Source organism: Prinia subflava, chromosome 18, assembly GCF_021018805.1.
Source record: "Prinia subflava isolate CZ2003 ecotype Zambia chromosome 18, Cam_Psub_1.2, whole genome shotgun sequence".
NCBI lineage: Eukaryota > Metazoa > Chordata > Aves > Passeriformes > Cisticolidae > Prinia > Prinia subflava.
In genome coordinates this window covers 1,985,266-2,005,010 of record NC_086264.1, presented here as the reverse complement: position 1 = coordinate 2,005,010, position 19,745 = coordinate 1,985,266, and the positions used below count along the sequence as shown (strand labels likewise).

Genomic DNA, 19,745 nt, shown 5'->3' with positions numbered 1-19,745 from the left:
TTCCTGGTTGCTTTCACGTCTCCCTCACCCTCATTCTCTCTCCCTACATGCAATCACAGTAATGCATCTTTCCAGGCTGACCTCACATTTCCAGGGAAAGAAAAACATCGGAGCGTGGTTGGCAGTGATTCATTATATTCCTCCTACCTTCTACTGCCCATCACTATTGTAGCAAGTAGCTCCTCTGGGTCCTGGCATCTGTCCTGTGCTGCTAATGGAGAGCTGACTTGGAATCTATTAACTCTTCCACTGCTGAGATACTTTTGCATCTGTTAAAAGAAAGGCACAAACCATGTATTTGTAATGACACCGTTAACCTACCATGGACAAAGGGGAATAGATTCAAACTGAAAGAGAGTAGATTGCATATTCAATTGAAGATTAGGGAAAAATCCTCCCTGTGAGAGTGGAGAACCCCTGGCACAGGGTGCCCAGAGAAGCTGTGGCTGCCCCATCCCTGGAAGTGTCCAAGGCCAGGCTGGACAGGGCTTGGAGCAGTCTGGGATAGTGGAAGGTGTCCCTGCCCATGGCAAGGAATGAGATGGACTTTGAGGTTCCTTCCAACCCAAACCATCCTGTGATTCCGTGATTCCACGTGTCAGTGTGGTGCTGTGATTTAAGAAGCCACAGAGACCAGAGAATGCGAGAAACCTCGCTAAACCACACCGTGCCTGTGCTCCAGGTATTTCTAGCACTGTTGCCTCCTCGATGGCACTGACCCAGCCCGGATCCAGCGATAACTGCGGAGACACCCCTTCTCCCCCCTCATAATAACAGGGACTTTGAAAGAATTCCTCTCCTTGAAAACGCGACTGCTGGCGATGCTTTCCCATCCTGCCCACGGCAGCCCGGGCACATTCTCCTCCTTCAAACGCGGGCTCCCGTGAGCCGATCCCAGCTCGCAGGGCCACGGGGGAAGCCGGTTTCGGGGCGGGATTCCGCCGGCTGGGACGGTCCCGGCGAGGGGCGGGCTGATGTGGCCGATGATGCCGGTGCCAGGGGCGGTGCCGGCGCTCGTTCGGGGCGAGCATCGCCCGCCCCTGCGCAGCCATGAGGCTGTGCCGGCCCTTTGTTCCCGGGGGTCCGCGGCCGCCCCTCCCGACGGCCGGGGCGGCCTGAGCCCGCCGGGAGGCAGGAGGAGCGGCTCCCAGCAGGATGCGATGGGGAACTGCTGGGCGCAGTGGTGCTGCGGGCTGTTCTTCCGGAGGGATCCCGGCCGGATCCAGCGCGGCGGAGGGTGAGCGGGAGCCGCGGCTGCTCCTTTCCCCTCCCCGGGGCGGGGAGGTGCCGGGGCCGCCGGCTCCGCCTTCCCGTGGGGCAGGAGGGGGTGACCGGGTGGGGAGGGCTGCGGGGTCCGGGTGCTCCCGGCGGCCCGGGCCCGTTCCCTTCGGGGCCGCAGCATCCCGGGCGGAGGGAGGCGCCGGGAGCCCGCCGGGCTCCGTGCGGTCTGTGCGGTCGGGGCTAATGCACTTCCAGGGTCACCGCCCCGCAGCCCTGCCAGCACCGGTGTTTTTCCGGCAGGAGATGCTTAGAGAGGCTTTTTAGGTCACTTGCCAAAAGCCGTGCTGGCGGCCGTGCTTGTGCAAAAGATGGAAAAACACCCGGTTTTCTGCAATGTGATCTCGTCTTCTCTGTGAGTCAGAGCTTGAGCCGCTGTTGGGATAAATCAGGAGCAGAATGGTTCAGACGAATTCTTCTCTCTTGGAAACGTGTAACAACCTGTTTCATTCTGCCACAACCAGCTCATGGAAAAGCAAACAGGAAATGCTTGGGGTTTTTCCATATCCTGACCCGTACTGGATCCCTACATATCACTTATTTTTGGTGCTTTAGGATAGAAATCGTTCTCAGCAGATGCACTGGGTATTTTACATGATGCAAGCTCGTGGCCTCTTACTTCACATCAGCTCTGGCAGGCGAGTCTCACCTTCTGAAAGGCCTTCCAGACAAGCTGCTCGTCAGAGACATGGGTGAAAAACCAGGGCAGTGCTTGCAGAGGATACCTGCTTGTGTTTTTAGTACTCCAGCAGAGGGGATGAGAACACCTCCAATGCCTCGACAGCTGGCACTGAAGTATCAGTTTGTTGTGCTTTGAGGACACCAGGCAGTACTTGAAAGGTTCTTCTCACACCTTTTTGTGTGTTTTGCTTGGTCTCCTTCCACAGGCCAATACCTCTTTTTTTTTAGCAGGCAGGGTAGTGACAATCCCTGCATGTGTTAGTCCAGTATCAGGCTGTCCTTACCAGTGAAACAAATCTTACTGCCTGCTGTTGTATTGTCTGATTGTTCAGGTGTTGCACAACCTGCAGAAAAAGTCTTGGCATATAAAATGTACAGAGAACTGCTGGCCTGTGTTTCAGATCAGATTTGTTTTCCGGGTGTGGTGGTGGTAGTGGTTTACAGAGCAGTATCAGAGTGTTGAGGTTATTCTCCTTCCACTGAGCAGGGAATTAAAACCAAAACTGTAAAATGTGTCTTATTATAAAGTTTGCCAGTAAGATTGAATTGTCCACATTTGGCTGTTTCTGGAACACCATAATGTAAAAATGTAGCTTATTAACTTAATGATCATTTTAATCACTCAGATCCTCCCTCCCACCCCAGATTCATTATTTTTAGATGCTCCAGGATTTGCCTGTAAGAAATAAATTCCCAATTAAACAACTAAATATAGAGTTTTTAATAAGTGTTTTAATATCCTGCAGGATTATAAGTTAATTTTTCTTGGAATTGTGCTTAATATAGATGTATGTATGGAGTATGTATGTGTATATATGTATGAAAAGTTGGTCTCCTTAATAGCTTCAGCTCTTGGAAGATTAATCTGACTGTCTCTGTAGGTCCTGTGACCTGTCAACTGAATGGTTTTCTCTAGGAGCTATCCGGCCAAAAGGATCCTCAAGTCTTAGAAAACAATGGAAAAGTAGAGCTTAAAGGAGAATTATAAAGGGTGTAAACATTTTCATAGGTTGCTGATACTTCACTTGAAGTTTTGTGCAGGGGTGAAGCTGATAGCTCTTCTGTTTGTGTCCATAATGACCTCAGACTACTACTCAGAAGCAGTTCTGGGATTTATGAGCTCAAACTCTGACACAGAATTAGGTTTTCTGGGACTGAGTCCCTGTTCAGCAAGGAGCTGAAAGTGTAGCTCTTCCTAGAGCTGCATTTCTGTTGGGCTGTTAGTGATTACACTTAAGGAGTTTGCACTGCATTTAGTTCACTTTTCAGTTCTGGCAACTAAGCTGACTGCAGCTCAAGTGTCTGGGAAGTTGGAAGTAATTTACCTAAAGCCTGGCGCTGCAAACTGGAATTACACGTTTGTTAACAGCATAGATAGCCCTGGAACAATTTCCTGTTACAGTGTTATTAAATGAGATTCTTAATGGTATTGGCTTCTACACACCAAATTACAGAGAAGGTAGCAGTGAAATCGCTGTAAGTGTTCATGCCACATGTCCCAATTATCCTTGTCATGTAGTGCATGATTTCAGGTGACCTTTCCTCTCTGGCTTCACAACACTGAATTCTCTGGAAAGGTTCTCTAGAGGCAGGAAAGGTTGTGCAGCAAGGGGCCCGTGGGTAGTGCAACAAGTTGCCAGGGGAGACGTTCCCTAAACTGGCTTCTGAAGGAAAATGAGATGGAGCTGAAATACGATACATTAAAATAATTCAGGCTTTGGCTGCTGTGTTGCGTTTATTATTGTCAAAGTAGGTGTTGGTTGCAAGTGCTGAACGATCGTGTGTGCAAGTATAGAAATCCCTGAGGCCCTGGGTTTATTCCTTGTACCCGTCAGCACTTGCAACTGGAAACCCTGGTTTTTGAAACAGTTCGATGAAATGGATGTTGTACTGAAGAGTGTTTACATTAGAATGCTCTTCTGGACGGTGGCCAAACCTCCTTGGCTAGGTAAAAATGTGCTCAGGTAATTTAATACTGTGCTGGGTTTTGTAGAGGACAGGGCTAGTTGTCCTCTGTAAGAGAAGTAAAATAAAATAGGAAGAATTCTGAATAAAGAATCAAAGAAGAAACAAATTCCCTGTATAAAATTGGAGCGTGTTTTTTTTAAATTATTATATGTTGTTTAAAAGTATTGCCTTGACCTCTTGTTGGATGTTTTTCTCTGAGGCTCAGCCTTCTGGATGTACCAAGCTATTAAAATAAAACGTGTTGTTTAACATTGATGAGGTACAAGATGCCAGGAAAGAGTTAAGTGCCATGGTGAGCAACAGCGTTTTCAGAAATTGCCTGGAACAATGTTTTTTTCTAGGAAAAATGTATTAAAGGGGTTGCAGAACATGCTAATAGTCTGTAAATGTCAAGTCCAGCATCCTGACAAATGATTTCATCTCACTAGGGTTTTAGTTTTTTCCCCAGTTCTACAGAAGATGTTTACATGCTCTTGCCTCTCTCTGCTGTAGTAGTGATGCAGAGCTCCAGTGAATGAATCAATGTGTTAAATATATGAAGATTTTGGTGTTATTTTATATTTAACATATTTTAAAATCTCTTTTAAATTCTTGGGCTCATTTACCTTCTGCTGTCTATTGTAGTCTAACTGTAAATTTATTTTTCCAGATCCAAGTATTTTAGAACATGTTCAACAGGAGAACACTTCACTATAGAGGTGAGTGCTTACATTTTCGGGATTTAAGAAAAAGTGGGAAAAACTGAATCCTAGCAATGCCTTTAACACTTTTTGCAGTTTATGAACACTGAAATATTCTGGGACATTCCAGCCCAGACTGATGCTGCACTGGGTGGAGAGTGGTTCTTACTGCACCTCAGAATATTAATGCATCATTTGGAAGGAAGAGAAGTATCTGTGGTGGTCTGACGCTCATCACCAGAGCATTCCACACGCTGCTTGTTGGGATTTTGCTGCTTGTATAAGTGCAGGGTATTTAGTACTTGGTTGTAAGATCACTAATCAGATTGTACAAAATGAATCTGATGGGGTTACCTGATAGTATGTTGCATCTCTAATCTGCTTTGTTCCCTACAGAGGTCCTTTCCCAGCCTCCAGACATAACTCCTTGTTGCCAAGGGAAATGTAAGGTTAACCAGGAATTACCTGGTTTACTTTCCCTGAGTGTTCCTGGGCTCTGGAAGTCCTAGACCAGCCAGACTGCCCCCATAGCTGAGGATAACATTAATTATTGTAGTTACTGCTTTGGCTGTCGAGAAAAGGGTCAGATGTGTACAGCGGGGGAAATCTGTTCTGGTGCAGAACTTCCTGTTGTGTTTCCCATTCAGAAATGTGACAGGGAAAAGGAGGTATTGTTCTCCTCCCAATTTTTAAGTCAATAAGGAGTCTTGCTGTAGGTACTCATCTCTGTGTCTGTTTGATGCACTGACTAGATTTAAGATTACTATACTGAAAACAGTACAGAGGATTTCTATTTACTCTTTTTTTTTTTTAATGTGACAGTTGAACTTCTGCTGGATGAGTTTGTGCAGCTGAGAATGCTTGCTTTTTAATTTGGACTCTTCTTTTAGGAGAATGTAATGTTTAAGACAAGAAACTTTGGGAAGAAGAAAGGTCTAACTCTAAAAATAAAATTCCTCTGAAAGCAGGGTTACAGTCCTACTGTTAGAATTGGAGAAGTGTTTTTACAAGACACATAAAATATGAAATCATACTTGCTGTATGTTTTTAGTGACTCATTACATTGAATTGTAAAAATTATTTATTTCCTTTTCTCTGCAGTTTGAGAACCTGGTGGAAAGTGATGAGGTGAGTACCTGGGGCATCATGTGAAACCTGCTTGTACAATCCTTGAAAATGGTTCCAGCATCCAAATCTTCCTCGTACTCTAAGCTGAGTTGTAGACTTAAATCACGGGGTTTTTTTACTTTCAGTTTTCCTTGCACTGGGAATATGAATTTAAGACTTTGGATAAAGATCTAAGAGATTGGTTTTGGGGAGTATGGGAAATAACCCATTAAGGAAGGGGGCACTAGGGATTTTGGGAAGAAAGAAAAGAAGAGGTGTGGGGAAGAAGTGTGTTTGGGAAGACTTTAAAGGAGAATTTGCTCCTGATGTAACACTTGCATAAGACTCAGCAAGTGCCCTCAGGCTGAGAACAGAAATGGACCTGGGTTGCTTTGCTAAGGGAAGTTTTGGAAGCCTTCACAAAAATCAGACTTTTCTTATTTTTTCTTTTATTTTAACAGGGGGAAAGCCCAGGAAGCAGTCACAGGTAAGACTTAGAGACTGAGGACCTCTCCTTCCCTCTGCTGTCCCCTGTGAATATTAAACAAAATGGAGTAAGGGGAAAACAAGGGACAAAAACAACTGAGGGAAAAAAGTAAGATTTGGACTGCAATGACGGTAATGGTTCTATTGCAGTAGTTCTGTTAGCAGAGATGGTTTTGAAAATACACTTTCTATAAAGATATAAATAATATATATTGTGAGAGTGAGGAGAGGCAGTTTATTGTCCTGAATAAACTGGAACTTCCAGGAGGAACAGGCCACAAGCACAGCCTGTTGGATTGCATTAAAGGACTGGTCAGGAAAGAGCACACAAATATGTTAAAGTGCAAATGAGGGTTGTCATGCATGAATAATAGATGGAGCTTTTTTGTGTTTTTCCCATGTTTCCAGGCCTCTGACTGAGGAAGAAATTGCAGACCTGAAGGACAGACACTACGACTCCATTGCAGAAAAGCAGAGGGTTGTTGATCTGAAGCTTCAGTCGGAGGTAAGTGGTTACAGTGAGAGCATGAATAGTTTTTCTTCCAAAAATGTTAGAGTCAGCCATGGACACCAGGAGATTCCACTCACATGGAACAATTGGGTTTTGTTCATCAGTTACTATTTTTTAGGCTACAAGATGCACAAATTCCTTCTTTTTAATAGCCCCTCAGCTGAAAAACGGGATGAATAGGCTGGATCTCTGACCAGGATCTCTTAAATTTGACTCCTTTTTTAGTGCAAGACCAAATGGGGAATATTCTTGATTCAACTTTTCTTGTGCTGAATTTTGTCCACAACTTTCTTAAGGAAAAAGACACATAATTTGTTATTGTTTTAGTGTTGCAGCAGTTAATGGAATATGATGTGGAATACAATGTAGAACTTGAATGAACTTTAATCTAAAGTGCCAATGAACTATGGGACTGAAAATCATTAAATCTTTCACTGTGCAGTTCATAATAAAATAGAAAAAGTATTACAGCAATTCACTAATAATAAATGTTTATTCAGTAGTTACCTAAATTTCTTGGGCTGTTTGGTTGCGGGGAGGGAAGCTGTTAAATTCAGTTAATGCTTTAGCTGTAGTCTGTTTTGTTTTATTTTGATTTTCTAGCTGCTTTTCTTTTGTTTCCTTGCACTTTATTAGTAGGAAGATAGATAGGTTCTGCTTTTGTTAACCATTACTGTTTTGTTCATATACAGTTAGCCTTACAAGAGGAGAAGTTAAGACTAGAAGAGGAGGCTTTATATGCTGCACAGCGTGAAGCAGCCAGGGCAGCAAAGCAGAAAAAGCTCTTGGAGGTGAGGGGAAAAAGACCCCAATATATATCAGAGCCTGTTCCCATGTATGCAGACCTCCCTGATACCCTTTCCATCTCAGGAGACCTGATGAGGAGATGGCTTTGGCTTGTAAAGTAGAGAAACAAGCACAAAATTTGAAAGTACAGCTGGTTGGAACAGCTGAAAATCACCATAATTGTTTGAAACAGCTTCTGTCGCTGAGTATAGATTTTGAATGAGTTATAATTTTAATCTATAATTAGCTTAACAGTCTTCTTATATAATATGTAGAAGTTACTGATCTTAAATGTCAAATGATCTGTGATGGTTTTTGGGTTAAAAAACCCTCTGAAATTAAGCACACGTTGTGACATCATTTAGACTGTATGTACTTCATATATTTGTGCACTGTATTGTTCCTTATCTTTGTGTTTTGTATAGTGACCCTGCTTTGGAGCTTTCATCTAATTTTTATGTCACTCAGTACAGCTCTCATTTCACATTTCTTTCTCTCCCCTTGCCTTTTGGTGTGGGAGGGTTAATTCTTTCTGACCTTTTTGTCTGCTTTTTTTTCTTACCACTTTTGATCTATAGAAAGCCAGCAAAAGTAGATTTTTTTTTTGATGGCATTAACTGGTTTTGTAGAAGTTCTGTGCAAGAAATGCTGTATTTCTTGTCTTTCAGTATTTTTAATATGCACTTCTTTTAGTCAGGACCTAAGATAGAATGAATTATAGAGATTTTAATTTCCTCTTTGTGTAAAATTAGTACCACTTATCTCCTGCTCAAACACCCTCTTCAAAACCCATAAGGATTATAAGGATTTTAAGGAAGCATTTTTGTCCAGATATGCATCAAGCACTTAGCCCCTCTAGATAAACTGGAAGCTATTTTTGAATGCATCACTCATCTCTCTGCTGTTTGTGGGCACAAATGGGAAAATGGCTTTTTCCTTGGAAGTATGGCCTCTTTTAAAGCTCATTTGGCTTGCTGATGTTGCCCTACCAAATGTCAGGGTCTGTAACAGCGGGGAGTTTTAATATGCGTGTGTCCTGGAACTGGCAGTGCTGGATATTGGGATGTGACCTGGCAAAATGAGGAGATAATCTAAATTTGGTATAATGTGGGTATAGGAATCCTAAAAGAAATTCGTTGCATGTGTCAGTAATTGATTTTGACAGATTTGTTGACTGTGTTGTGCCAAATTTCTGTCTGTTCCTCACTGTGTTCTTATGTCTTTTCACCTCTAACCACCACAGTGTGATATTTCTACTGCTTTTTTTCTCTACGCTCCCCATTTACTCATTTCAACCTGCAACTATTATTACTTAGATATCCAAGATGCAAAGTGTGCCAGAAACAAACCCCCCATGTGAAAAACATTAGATCCAGTGCAGTTACCTCCCCACACCCAAAGCAAAGAGCAATTCTCAGATGAAGTTGACGTGAGCAGAGTTATTAATACTTTTGGCCCTGCGAGGCAGCAAAGCTGTTATTAATATAGATGAAGCACTTAGTGCTGATGGAGACAGCCAGAGGAGATGGCAGTACTGCTTTGCACAGGGATAAAAGGATTTGTAGGAAATATTTATCTTTTAAATGGCAGGGTGGCTGTTCCTGGGCACGGAGGAAAAGAAATCAAACATCACCCAGGTGTTAGTTGTGCACTGAAAATACTTTAGGAAGACAGGAGACAAGACAGGTGCAGTCATGACTGAGGTGGTGTCCACGTTTCTAAAACCTGATGGGGTTTTTTGGGGTGCATAAAATAGGATTGAGTGTTGGAGCTCATTTTTGAGTATTCAGCTTTTTCAACAATCCGCTTTTCTTGATAGCAGCGTAGGCAGCACAGGATAACGCAGAGAGCACATGCTGTTAACAATGGAGAGTTCCAGAGGTAAGAGAACAAATTTTATTCATGATAACTGAGTCTTGACTGTTTGTACTCCTGTTCCTCATCTGGAAAGTTAGGGGGTACTTTGGATTAATTCTGAGTATGGCTGGAGTTATTAGACTGCTGCATGCAGTGCTACTCCCAGCTATTAACAGATATTTATACACACACACACAAAATCCTTTATTTTAAAAAGGTGTTTATATGTAAAATTTCAGCTAACATAAAAATATTTTTATTATTCAGGACCCTGTTTTAAAAACCCAATAGAAATGCGCTATTTTAATGCCTTATAGAGTCTGCCTGTTTCTTCATTAATATTCTTAATTATATTTATTTATTAAATATTTTATTTATTTATTTATGCCCACCTTCTGTGTTCAGTGGTGGTGGTGGTGGTGGGAAAAACAAGCTAAAAAAAAAAAAAGGAGAATATTACATTGGAATGGTGTTTGAGTTTAGAAAAAACTCATGCATGGAAGACAAGGGGGACAGGAGGAATTTTGCTGTGGAAGCACAGTTAGAACAGAAGCTTTGAAAACTGAGTAGCAACTGGCCAGATTTTAAAAACAAAGGACTGCAGGAACAGGGTTTGAATTCATTACTTAAAAAACTGAAGTCAAGATTAAGGAGATTTTATCTAAAGTGATGAAGAGAGGGGAAGAGTTGTTTTGAGTTAATAAATTAATTTTTAATTTAGAATATTAGTACAAATTGAGCAGAAGCACAGACTGGGAGAGGATGTGATGAATAGGAATAGAAAAGCATTTTGCAGATGATTTTGTAAAGAATTTAGTCCAGGGTGTGTGTGCTTTGTAGCACAGAGCTGAGGGCATGTGGATTGATGTGTTTTTGATGACACCCTTGGAGGTTTCTAAAGCTCAAAGACTGCACATTGTTCTTGCAGCTCTGTGGCAGAGGAAGATCTCGATCCCTTCCTGAGGAACACAAAATTCCAGTATGAAGCTTTCCGAAGCAGTAGTAAGTCTGTCTTTCCTTAAGAACATCTTTAAATGTTAAGGGACTCTGAGGGGCACAGTGCTGCTTCTTTTTCTAGATAAACATGGATCATTTATAGTTTTATGTTTACATGCACAAATATAAAACGTGTATACATATACTTGTAATTTAAAAATCTGGGGTTTTTTATTGGATTTCTTGCAAAACCAGACCCTGTACTGAAGATGAAGATGTGTGTTTATACCTTTTTTTAATCATCCCTTGGCAAAGCAATTAGAATCATATTAATGCTTAATTTTTTCCTAATGAAGTGCAAGAGGGAATTTGGCTGCCTGTATTTAAAAATTCCACTAACAGTTTCAAGGAAAACAATTTGATAACTTTTTATCTGTAAGTTTTGGTGACTGTACCTGATAACCACTAAAGTGGACGATGGATGGCTGTTTCAGGAAATACTGAGTTGTTTAGTTTTTTGGGGAGGAGAGGGTTGATTTGGGTTTTTTTTTAACAAGTCTTCATCTAGCTCTTCTTACAGCTTATAAAATTCCTTTTTAGTTCTAATTAGGCAATATCTCAGTGATACTGACTATTAATAAGGTCCTGATTATTCTTTGGACTGATGAAGTGCCTTTTCCAAACTTCCTGAGGTTTAAAGGGCCACAAAACATGATGAAAGCTTAATTTAAAATTTTACTTCTGCATGTTGAGCCTGAAATTCAAGAACATTTATGAATTAATTTTTTTTTTTTAATAGGACTTTCATCTGATGCCACAGTGCTGACACCCAACACAGAGAGCAGTTGTGACTTGATGACCAAAACCAAATCAGTGAGTGGGAACGATGACAGCACCTCCTTGGATTTGGAGTGGGAAGATGAAGAAGGTATTTATCCAGCATTTCAGCTTCATCCTGAACTCAGATGTTAAAGATGTTGACAGTTTAAGCTGTGCTCATTAGAAATCTGTTGTTTTCCAAAGGGAAGGTGATATAAAACTTATTTCTGATGGAATTTCTGACAAGTTTAACTTGTAAATTATAATAATAATATGCAGTTAAATAATAATAATTATAATAATAATTATATAATATAATAATAATTTACAGTTTAACCTGACAAGGTTAAACTGTAAATTATTTGTACTGAGAAAATTCCTTGTTTTGATAAATGTGGAAATAGCCCTAATGAATGAGTTCATTTATTGGGATACTCCAGTAAATAAATAAATTCACTTCCCTGCATTTTGTGCAATTGTCTTGTAAACTCCTGACAAATGTAATGACAAAGAAATGCTGCCCTCCTGTGAGCCAGGAGCAGAAGGAAGAACTTGTTCTTCCCTTTAAAATGTGGGAGTTGGTCAGGAGTCTGATTTAAATATTTTGGGGAAAACCCTTATTACTTGTACTGTAACATTCACTGAGAACTTAGATCTGCATTCCAAGGAGTGTCCCAGCTGTCCTCATTGCTGCTGTTACAGGGGTTTTCTGTATTTCCTCATTGTTACCAATACTTTCTCTTTTATTTGCTAAACCTGCAAAAGCTCTTAGTTGAAAGTTTATGCAAAATGTTGAAACCTTGACTATTGAAAGGCTCACCAAAAATGAGCAAGGGTTTGTTTCTTTTTGCCAATCCGTAGGTGATTTCTTTTTCCACAAGAGCGTCTGTAATTACTGACAAAATCAGTAAAATCTCAGATTTCTTTGGGCAGTTTCCAGAACCATATTTTGCCCTATTTTGTGTGGAATTAAATACCCCTTTCCAGACAGACTGAAGACCTTTCCTAGACCACTAGGAATCCCACATCTGTCCAAATTTTACCTTTGTTTCTTCTAGCAGAAACATAGAGGTTAGATGTAAACTCTCAGGGATGCGTTTCTCATACTCGTGTGTTAAATGCCAGGCATGAACAGGATGATTCCGGTGAGGGAACGCTCCAAGACGGAGGAGGACATCCTGCGGGCGGCGCTGAAATTCAACAGCAGGAAGACAGGGAGCCACCCAGCCTCAGCCTCCGACGACTCCAACGGGCTGGAGTGGGAGAACGACTTTGTGAGCGCCGAGATGGACGATAACGGCAACTCCGAGTACGCCGGCTTCGTCAACCCCGTGCTGGAGCTGTCGGCCTCGGACGTGCGGCTGGCAGAGTGCGACCCCCAGGACAGATAGTGACAGTGCCCGCACAGCCCTGCCTGCCACCAAACGCTGGCAAGGGAGATGGGATGTGGAACGCCAGTCCGCTCCTTCGGAACCCGCTTCCCTTCTTCCTGCGCGGATCGGCGAGGATGGCAGTGACTCGCTGTCTGAACGAGTTCAGAACTAAGTGCAATTTCATCATCTACCTTCTCCACTTTTGTGAAAACTGGGATGGTTCTATTGTCTCTATTTCTGGATATCTGGATTTAAAATGAAATTATCTGCACTAATCGAAGCTTCATAGCTTGACTTATCTGTATTTTAACTTGCCTTTTTTTCTGGATGATGTTTCTATTGATTTTGTTTTAAAATTCATCATTGGCCTAATATTTATCTCAGAAACTGTCTTGTATAATTTATTTAATACTTGAAGATAGAGAAATAATTTAAAAATATTTTTATTTCCGATCTGTGCTTTTTGACTTGCTCTTCAGCAGTTTAGAGGGTGCAAAAGTAAGAGCTGCAAAACAAATTTGACACGTGGCAAATTGCAGATTTTCCCATCTAGCTTAAAGTCTTCCTAGTCTTGTGTTGTCCTTTTCCCATTTACTTTATTTTTTAAAATTATTTTATGCTAAGCACGGTTAACCTCAATGAACATAGTAAAACTCATCAGGTTAGGTAAGATATTGTCTTGTATAATATGCCAGACTTAGTAAGCGTGTGCTAGATAGAAAAGCAGAAATAAAATAGAATATAAATTCTCTGTGTCAATAAAATGGGAATTTTTACCAGTGGAGAACTGGGAGGACCAAAGTCTTGTTTTCCCAGCCCCTCTGAACAGACCAACATCTGTTGCTACATGGTCCTTAAAATTCTTCTGCTGTGGAAAATTTATAATTCCGTTGGATCAGAACAATTACGGCAAAGCAACATTCAGTGAGCAAACTGGGGGACGGATGAAGGCTCTGCTGCTGGGGTGGGAAGAACAAGAACCTAAAGACTGAATTTCTATACCTGCATTTTGAAAAGAAAGAAGAAAAATTCATGTTTTAACAGTGTGTTAAAGTGCTCTGCCTTTCCTGTGCCTCTAAAGTGGATGGTTAATCCTGCTAACATGGGCTGAAATCCAAGGAGGTGTTCAGTGACTGCACCACCGGTCTCCTGTGGTCTCCTGTGCTGTGTGGTCTCCCCTGGTATTCCATGTAAATCTTACTTTTTAACAGAAGAGAACCTGCAAAATACTTGCAGATCTCAAGCTTTCCCCAAAGTTTCAAAGTAAAGCCATTCTACTCTGCCATTATTTTGTGTAGCTGCCTTGTTTTTCCATGGAAAAAGGGTGACAGGGTTTAACTTTGTTTTAGAATAAAAGGAACATGTTGTGATAAGTAATGAACCTCCACTGTCATCATCAGAACTAGATTTGTTGGTGAAAGTTGTGTTGCTGGTTTAGATCATCTGAAGCTATTTGGAATGTTGAGGTCATTACAGCGTGGATAAGGAACAAAACCACTGCACACTGGGATTAAATATATACAAATAACCTGAGAGAAAAGATAAATCCTGTTGGTAACATTCCATCTCTTCATTTCAGTTGTAGCTATGTCACTGAAAATATTTAATGCCATTATTTATATTTGCAATACTTGTAATGAGCTTTAAAGACGTGTACACATCAAATGTATATTTTGGGTTTGGCCTGAGCTACTGCTATGTGACTTCTCCTGGATATTTCTTTGTAAAATATATTCCTATGGGAAGGAAGGCAACTTCAACTTCCTTAACATGTAAATAACATGTTTTTTACCTGCTGAAACTGTCACCTCCCCTGCACTGGTCACTGCTTTTCCTGGCCAGTGAACAGAAGGTGACCTTATCCTGACCATGCCTTGAGGAAGTCAATTAGCTGATAGTCCTGCCCTTAGGATGAACAAGCACTTAGGAAAAAGGAGGCTGACTCCAGCTTTTTTCTGTGATGGGCATGTTCTGTAGCCATGGTTAATGATAACATTTGCAGTGCTCAGTGCACCACGCTGAGTGACTTTGAAGTGATGATCCATATTTGTGGATATTTGAGAAACTGAGAGATTCTATAAACAGCTCATGTGAAACAATTCAAGGGTACTGTAAAATGCATATCTGTACAAATTTAAAAGTCATTAAAATTTTCAGCAAGTCTTACATTTGTCAGTGTTGTATCTGTTGCTGGGTTTGTGGCAGCCATGTCAGAGTCCTGCTGAATCCCACACTCCTTTGGGGGACCTGCTGCTTTGGAAGGGAAGCTCTAAACGAGCTGCAATAACAGAAAACCTGAGGAATTTGGAGCATGGAGCCCTTCTCCTGTTGGAAATGAGCAGCTGTACCCTCCCACTTCAAAGGTAAAATAACCTTCCTTGTGTAAATTAACTTCTGCTGATCGGCTCAGTGTAGTGGTAGGAGACAATTCATTTTGAAATGTGTATTTGACATGGTTGCTTCTTACCTCAGGTAAATACAGCTGTGCACGTGATTGTTGTTTGGAAACCACAGCCTAGTTCCAAGGGTGGAAAACATGGCAACAAAGTAATCTTGTCAAGGATGAGATGAATAGACAAATCCTACCTAAGCCTGTGTTTGAGTTTCATTGCCTCTCCCATGGCTTCCTCTCGCTTGTGGTTGGTTGCCTGAATCTCAGCTGTTCCTCCTCTCAGTTATAATTATGGTTTTCTTGGAATGATTAATGCTGGAATGCATCCTAATATCTAGGGATGATAAAATGGGTAACTCCTTCCCAGTGTCTTTCAAGCAAACTAAATTCTTGAGAAAATAAAAAAGCCAAATGCCAATGGAAAGCTGAGCCCCTGACAAAGAAAAACTTGACTGAAACAACCTGAGAAATCATTAAAAGACAAGAAAATTATTAGAGAGACTTGGGTAGAGGAGTAGAGGTAGAAAACTTCCTGAAAATATTTATGTAAATTCTTACCTTGGAGCAATGGCACTTTTGGAAAGCCTGGAATAGTGCCAGTGAGAGTCTCTATCTGGATGAACCTGGAAATAATTTTATTCTCCAAAAATTCTTTTAGATTACAGCTGTATAATAGAGCAAATCTTTACTAATGAACAAAATGCTTTTATTAAAAAAATAATGTGGATTTTTATAGACCATGATCATTGATGCTATGTTTGTCTACATCACAAGCAAAAGTAGTTAACTTGCAAAAAATAGATATGTTAATTGAATAAGTAAAAAAAAAAAACAAACCTTGCTTTGAAGCTAATAAAAACATAAAAGATTAAGTGTTTCTAAGTTGCAAAATCTGTGAAGTTACAACCTCAGCCAGAAAATACTGTTTGGAATTTGGTGTCCAAGGCAAAGCACAATGTATAATATGCAACAAGACATTTTGTCACCCCTTGTCTGGGATGAAAACCCTGCTGTGCATGCTCTGTATTAATACCTGGTAAATATTCCTTCAAGGCACATGGCCACGGTTGTGGGATTGAACCTGCTGCCGTGGATTTGAGTGAGCCCGTCTCCCTCGCCTTTGTGGGCATCAGAGAGCCCTTAGGCCTCAGTGAGGGCAGTGGCAGGAATCCATTTCTGTGGAACAGTGTTCTGGAATGCCTGTGCTGAAAACACCAAGTAAAGAAGGCCGATGTGCAGCAGTCAGTGAGCACCACCAAGAACACTGGACTGAGGTGAGAGCCATCTATGTTGGAAGCTGTGCAGGCTACAAAATCTGATCCTCCAAGTACAGGTCATTTTCATCAATCTCTGTGGGGCTTTTCTCTTGGGAAAGAAAAATGGAAGGAGAAATGCCGTTCTCGGGTACAGGCTGCAGGGATGGCAGGCATGGCAGGCACTTTTCTTGTAAGATCGGAGCTTCAGCCAAGTGTAAGTGAGTCTCAAAATAATCCACAGCCTCCCCCTCCTGAACCTCTGCTAGGATCTGGTAGTCCCCAAAGCAGATGATGCACCTCCAGGGCAGGTCGATTTTGTTTAAGTAACCCAGTTCTGTTTGGTCGACAGTCAGTTTTGTTTTCTTGCTCAAGTTCTTTATCTCAAAGCCGTATTCCAAGGTGTGGAGCTTCCTGTAGAACTGCAGGGAGAACTGGATCCGGGAGACGCGCGTGTCCATCAGGCTGTAGCGGCAGACGCTGGAGTCGCGGCCGAACTTGGCCGTGTCGTCTGCCCTGACCTGCTCACGGCTGCAGAAATTCAGGCAGCGGAACATCATCTTCTCCCCCTGGCCAGGGTGGTAAAAGGTCAGGTGGAGGCACGTCACTGTTTCCTCTGTATCAGCTGCCTCGAAAGAGGTCATGATGAGAAGAGTCCTCAGGACAAGAAAACAGAAAAATCACAGCGCGGAATCGCTGTGGAAGCGAACAGATTGGTGTCAGTGTGGCATTAAAATACTTCTTCCTGTGCTGCTCTACACTGACTGGACAGAACTTCCAGATAACTGGCTGACATGAAAAAGGACAAAAGCACAGGAGTGGGAGGTCAGAAGCCACGACTGACCATTGCTGCCAACAAGCTCCTCACGAGGATCTCACAGGCAGATTCATCTTTGCAAGAAACATGTCACCTAGCAGTGAGATTTACTTGGTAGATGTAAAATGGAGTTAAACAGTACTGGGTGGGCCTCTGTGCTCTGCTCTCAGTGTGTCCTGTGACCAGAAGGCATCAAATGAGTTTTACCACAGTCTGTCTGTAGGCAGTGGTAATTCAAGTATTCAGCACTCCTTTGGCTCTTGGGTCTGAGCTGACCTCCCACATAGAAAAAGTGTTTAGAAGTGACTGCTGTGACAGCAAAAAAACTGACTGCAAAAGCTGGACTATCCATGAGGCCTAAAAGAGGAATTGTCACCACCTCTAGCTATTTCCCCACTGTCTGCTGGAAAATCCCAGCTCTCTGCTGCTGCAGAAGTGCTAAAAAAATGACTTTTCTTGGGTTTGGTAGTTTTGTGGGTTTTTTTAAGTTCTTCACATGCAGCACAGAGACCACATACTTACAAAATAAATTCTGTCCAAAGTCTGAGCGACTGCAGTGCATCCTAATAAAACCTGAGACAGCTCAGGAAAGGCTGCCATCTGGTTCTCTAAATGCAAGGCCAGTGTATTCCCACAGTAAAGCTGAGTCTTGAAAAGAAAAGTCTTGCTATTTGAAAGCAGAAACCAGCAAATGAGTTCCCAGTTACTCACCAGGGACACGTGAGCAGCCATTTAACTGGTATCACACAGTGCAGATGTTTCTGCATCCAGACTGCAGTAAGTTCCCAACGTGTCTTGTGCAGATCTGGAGCTGACCCGCTCCATTCAGAGCTTTATGAGTAGGTGAATCATCACTGCAATTAAGTGGTGATTGTGTTTTGTGATGATGGAGTTGACTTGTGTTTTTTACACACTGCCCACAAACACCAAGCATAGTGAATGGTGGTGTATCAGTGCATCATTTTCTGTGTGAAACCCCAAAACTGCTTCCTTTGCACCTTTAACACAAAACCAGCCACAGTTCTGACACTGTAGCTCAGCAACTTCAGCTTGGGTACTGAGGCAGGCTGAGGCTGCAACAGCACAGATGATGGGTGAAACACAGAATTTCCAGCAGAGCCCACTTTAAAACACGCTAGGAAATATCATCTGTGCTTTTGGCAGCGATACAGACAGACACCCTGATAGCATCTGTGAGACAAGCTGTGGTGGCACCATTACCAACCCCTCCTCCTCGCAGATTCCCCAGCTCTGGGATGCTGGCAGCAGCTCTGTGAGCCAGGAGAGACTGTTTACGTGTCCAGTTCTGCCCCTCCTTTTTGCACCAGTAAGGGGATATTACATGAGGTCAGCTTTGGTGAGGGGGAAAACCCCCGAGCACTTTCACTTTGCAGTTCAGCCCACAGAGACACTTCTGTGCCCCCTGACTTTAGTTCACATTACTGAGTTTTACAAATGGCGATATTAATTAAGAAAGAACAGCCACCCATTGCTTCGGCAGCACCCAGTGATGAAGCTGGGTGTCGGCAGCTCCCACAGACCCCGCTCCAGATCCATGACCACCTCAGGCAGCACCCGCACGGCTGCCCGGTCCTGCCTTAAAGGTTCGTCGAGGCTGAACACACCGAATACCCCTTCACGTAAATGCTAAAGGAGTTCTACTTACTAGAGCGTATTGGCCAGGAGAAAGAAACTTTCCGTAGATTTCTCCCGCAGCTCTAAGGCAGCCACTGCCCTGCTGCTGTCCGTCCCTTCACTGGTGTCAAACCGACCGTGACCTCACCTCATCCTCTCCTACAGGAAAGCGAGTGTCATTATCCCACTTCCAGAGGCAGGAGGACAACGCGGAGCCCTAAGGATACGGACTCCAGCCCCGGCTCCCGGAGCAGGCTCGGTGCCACCTCCCCACCTCACAGCACGGCGAGCCCGGGATCTCCCGACCGAACCCGCCGTCTCCCCGGGAACTGTCTGGAGACATCCCGGTGTGCCCGCTGATCTATCCCGCCCCCTTCCTTCCCCTCCCGTCCGCCTGGCCTGCTCCGGCCCGGCCCGGCCGCCTCCTCACCTGCCGGGAGCGGGGCTCCGGCACCTGCCGAGGGCTCCAGCGGCTCCTCTCTCTCGGTAATTCCTCCGGGAGCCGGCGGGAAGGGCTGAGGCGGGAGGAGCTGAGGCGGGAGGCGAGAGGCGGGAGGCGAGAGGCGGGAGGAGCTGAGGGCGGTGCTGGGGCGGAAGTGGAACTTTTTTAAAACTAAAGGAAAAAAAAAAAAAAAAAGAAGGAAAAAAGAAAAAATAGTTAAATTATTTATTACCTAGAGTTATATGAATAACTCTAAAGGAATAGCCACAGGTCTGTCCGGGGCTTACGGGACCGTCTGAAGCTGTGTTCAGAGCCGTGTCAGCGATCACAAGTTGGCGGGCTCAGCTGTCAGACGGAATAATTTCGGTTTTATCCCGCAAATGAACGCTTTGAGGGGTAAAATGCTTTGGTAAGCGGCGCATTGCGAGCACAGCAGTTGACCTGTGGATGTTCTTAAATCGATCATTTTAAAATATTTGGTTGTTTGCTTTAAGCAACCGCAGTACAGGTTCATTGCACGGCGTTTGGGAAATAACCTAATTCTCCCTGGCCGATGGTCTGAACTGATCTGAAAAACATTTTCTTACTTCTCTTTTTTCCTCCCTTTACAAATCCTGAGACAGCCCTGGATTCTTCTTTATCCAGCGGCTTGGTTTTTCATATTCATCTGTGTTATTCCCCAGCATAGAACAAGTGGCAAAACCTGTTCCTTCTCAACCCAGAT

The 19,745-nt window shown here is 43.0% G+C and overlaps 2 protein-coding genes across 10 annotated transcripts; one reads left to right on the top strand and one right to left on the bottom strand.

Moving 5' to 3' along the window:
• Nucleotides 1–970: 970 nt before the first annotated feature.
• Nucleotides 971–14,648, top strand: AP1AR (adaptor related protein complex 1 associated regulatory protein). Of its 4 annotated transcripts, none has more exons than XM_063415081.1 (10): nucleotides 971–1,237; nucleotides 4,577–4,625; nucleotides 5,709–5,735; nucleotides 6,176–6,201; nucleotides 6,609–6,705; nucleotides 7,404–7,502; nucleotides 9,320–9,378; nucleotides 10,283–10,356; nucleotides 11,090–11,218; nucleotides 12,235–14,648. In XM_063415081.1, the coding sequence occupies exons 1-10, from the start codon at nucleotides 975–977 to the stop codon at nucleotides 12,498–12,500; spliced, it is 1,089 nt and encodes a 362-aa protein (XP_063271151.1). In that variant the 5' UTR covers nucleotides 971–974; the 3' UTR covers nucleotides 12,501–14,648. The 4 variants fall into 4 exon arrangements, with proteins under 4 accessions (XP_063271151.1, XP_063271153.1, XP_063271152.1 ...); XM_063415079.1 differs by having other exon boundaries at nucleotides 973–1,237; nucleotides 9,317–9,378; XM_063415083.1 differs by lacking the exon at nucleotides 7,404–7,502.
• Nucleotides 13,229–19,161, bottom strand: TIFA (TRAF interacting protein with forkhead associated domain). Of its 6 annotated transcripts, none has more exons than XM_063415089.1 (4): nucleotides 19,010–19,161; nucleotides 18,607–18,738; nucleotides 17,656–17,857; nucleotides 13,229–16,823 (listed from the first exon to the last, which is right to left on the bottom strand). In XM_063415089.1, exon 4 carries the CDS (start codon nucleotides 16,769–16,771, stop codon nucleotides 16,181–16,183), a length of 591 nt encoding a protein of 196 aa, XP_063271159.1. In that variant the 5' UTR covers nucleotides 16,772–16,823; nucleotides 17,656–17,857; nucleotides 18,607–18,738; nucleotides 19,010–19,161; the 3' UTR covers nucleotides 13,229–16,180. The 6 variants fall into 6 exon arrangements, with proteins under 6 accessions (XP_063271159.1, XP_063271155.1, XP_063271156.1 ...); XM_063415085.1 differs by having other exon boundaries at nucleotides 13,229–16,784; XM_063415086.1 differs by having other exon boundaries at nucleotides 13,229–16,784; nucleotides 17,656–17,798; nucleotides 18,611–18,738.
• Nucleotides 19,162–19,745: the final 584 nt, after the last annotated feature.

What these genes read in the sequence shown, in the direction of transcription:
- TIFA (XM_063415085.1), bottom strand. Translation starts at nt 17,711, where the DNA reads ATGCAGAAACATCTGCACTGTGTGATACCAGTTAAATGGCTGCTCACG. An exon ending in TGGCTGCTCACGTGTCCCTG is followed by an intron (nt 16,785 to 17,655) that starts GTGAGTAACTGG and finishes TCTTGTCCTGAG; the next exon opens with GACTCTTCTCATCATGACCT.
- AP1AR (XM_063415079.1), top strand. Translation starts at nt 975, where the DNA reads ATGTGGCCGATGATGCCGGTGCCAGGGGCGGTGCCGGCGCTCGTTCGG. An exon ending in GAGAACACTTCACTATAGAG is followed by an intron (nt 4,626 to 5,708) that starts GTGAGTGCTTAC and finishes TTTTCTCTGCAG; the next exon opens with TTTGAGAACCTGGTGGAAAG. An exon ending in ATCTGAAGCTTCAGTCGGAG is followed by an intron (nt 6,706 to 7,403) that starts GTAAGTGGTTAC and finishes GTTCATATACAG; the next exon opens with TTAGCCTTACAAGAGGAGAA.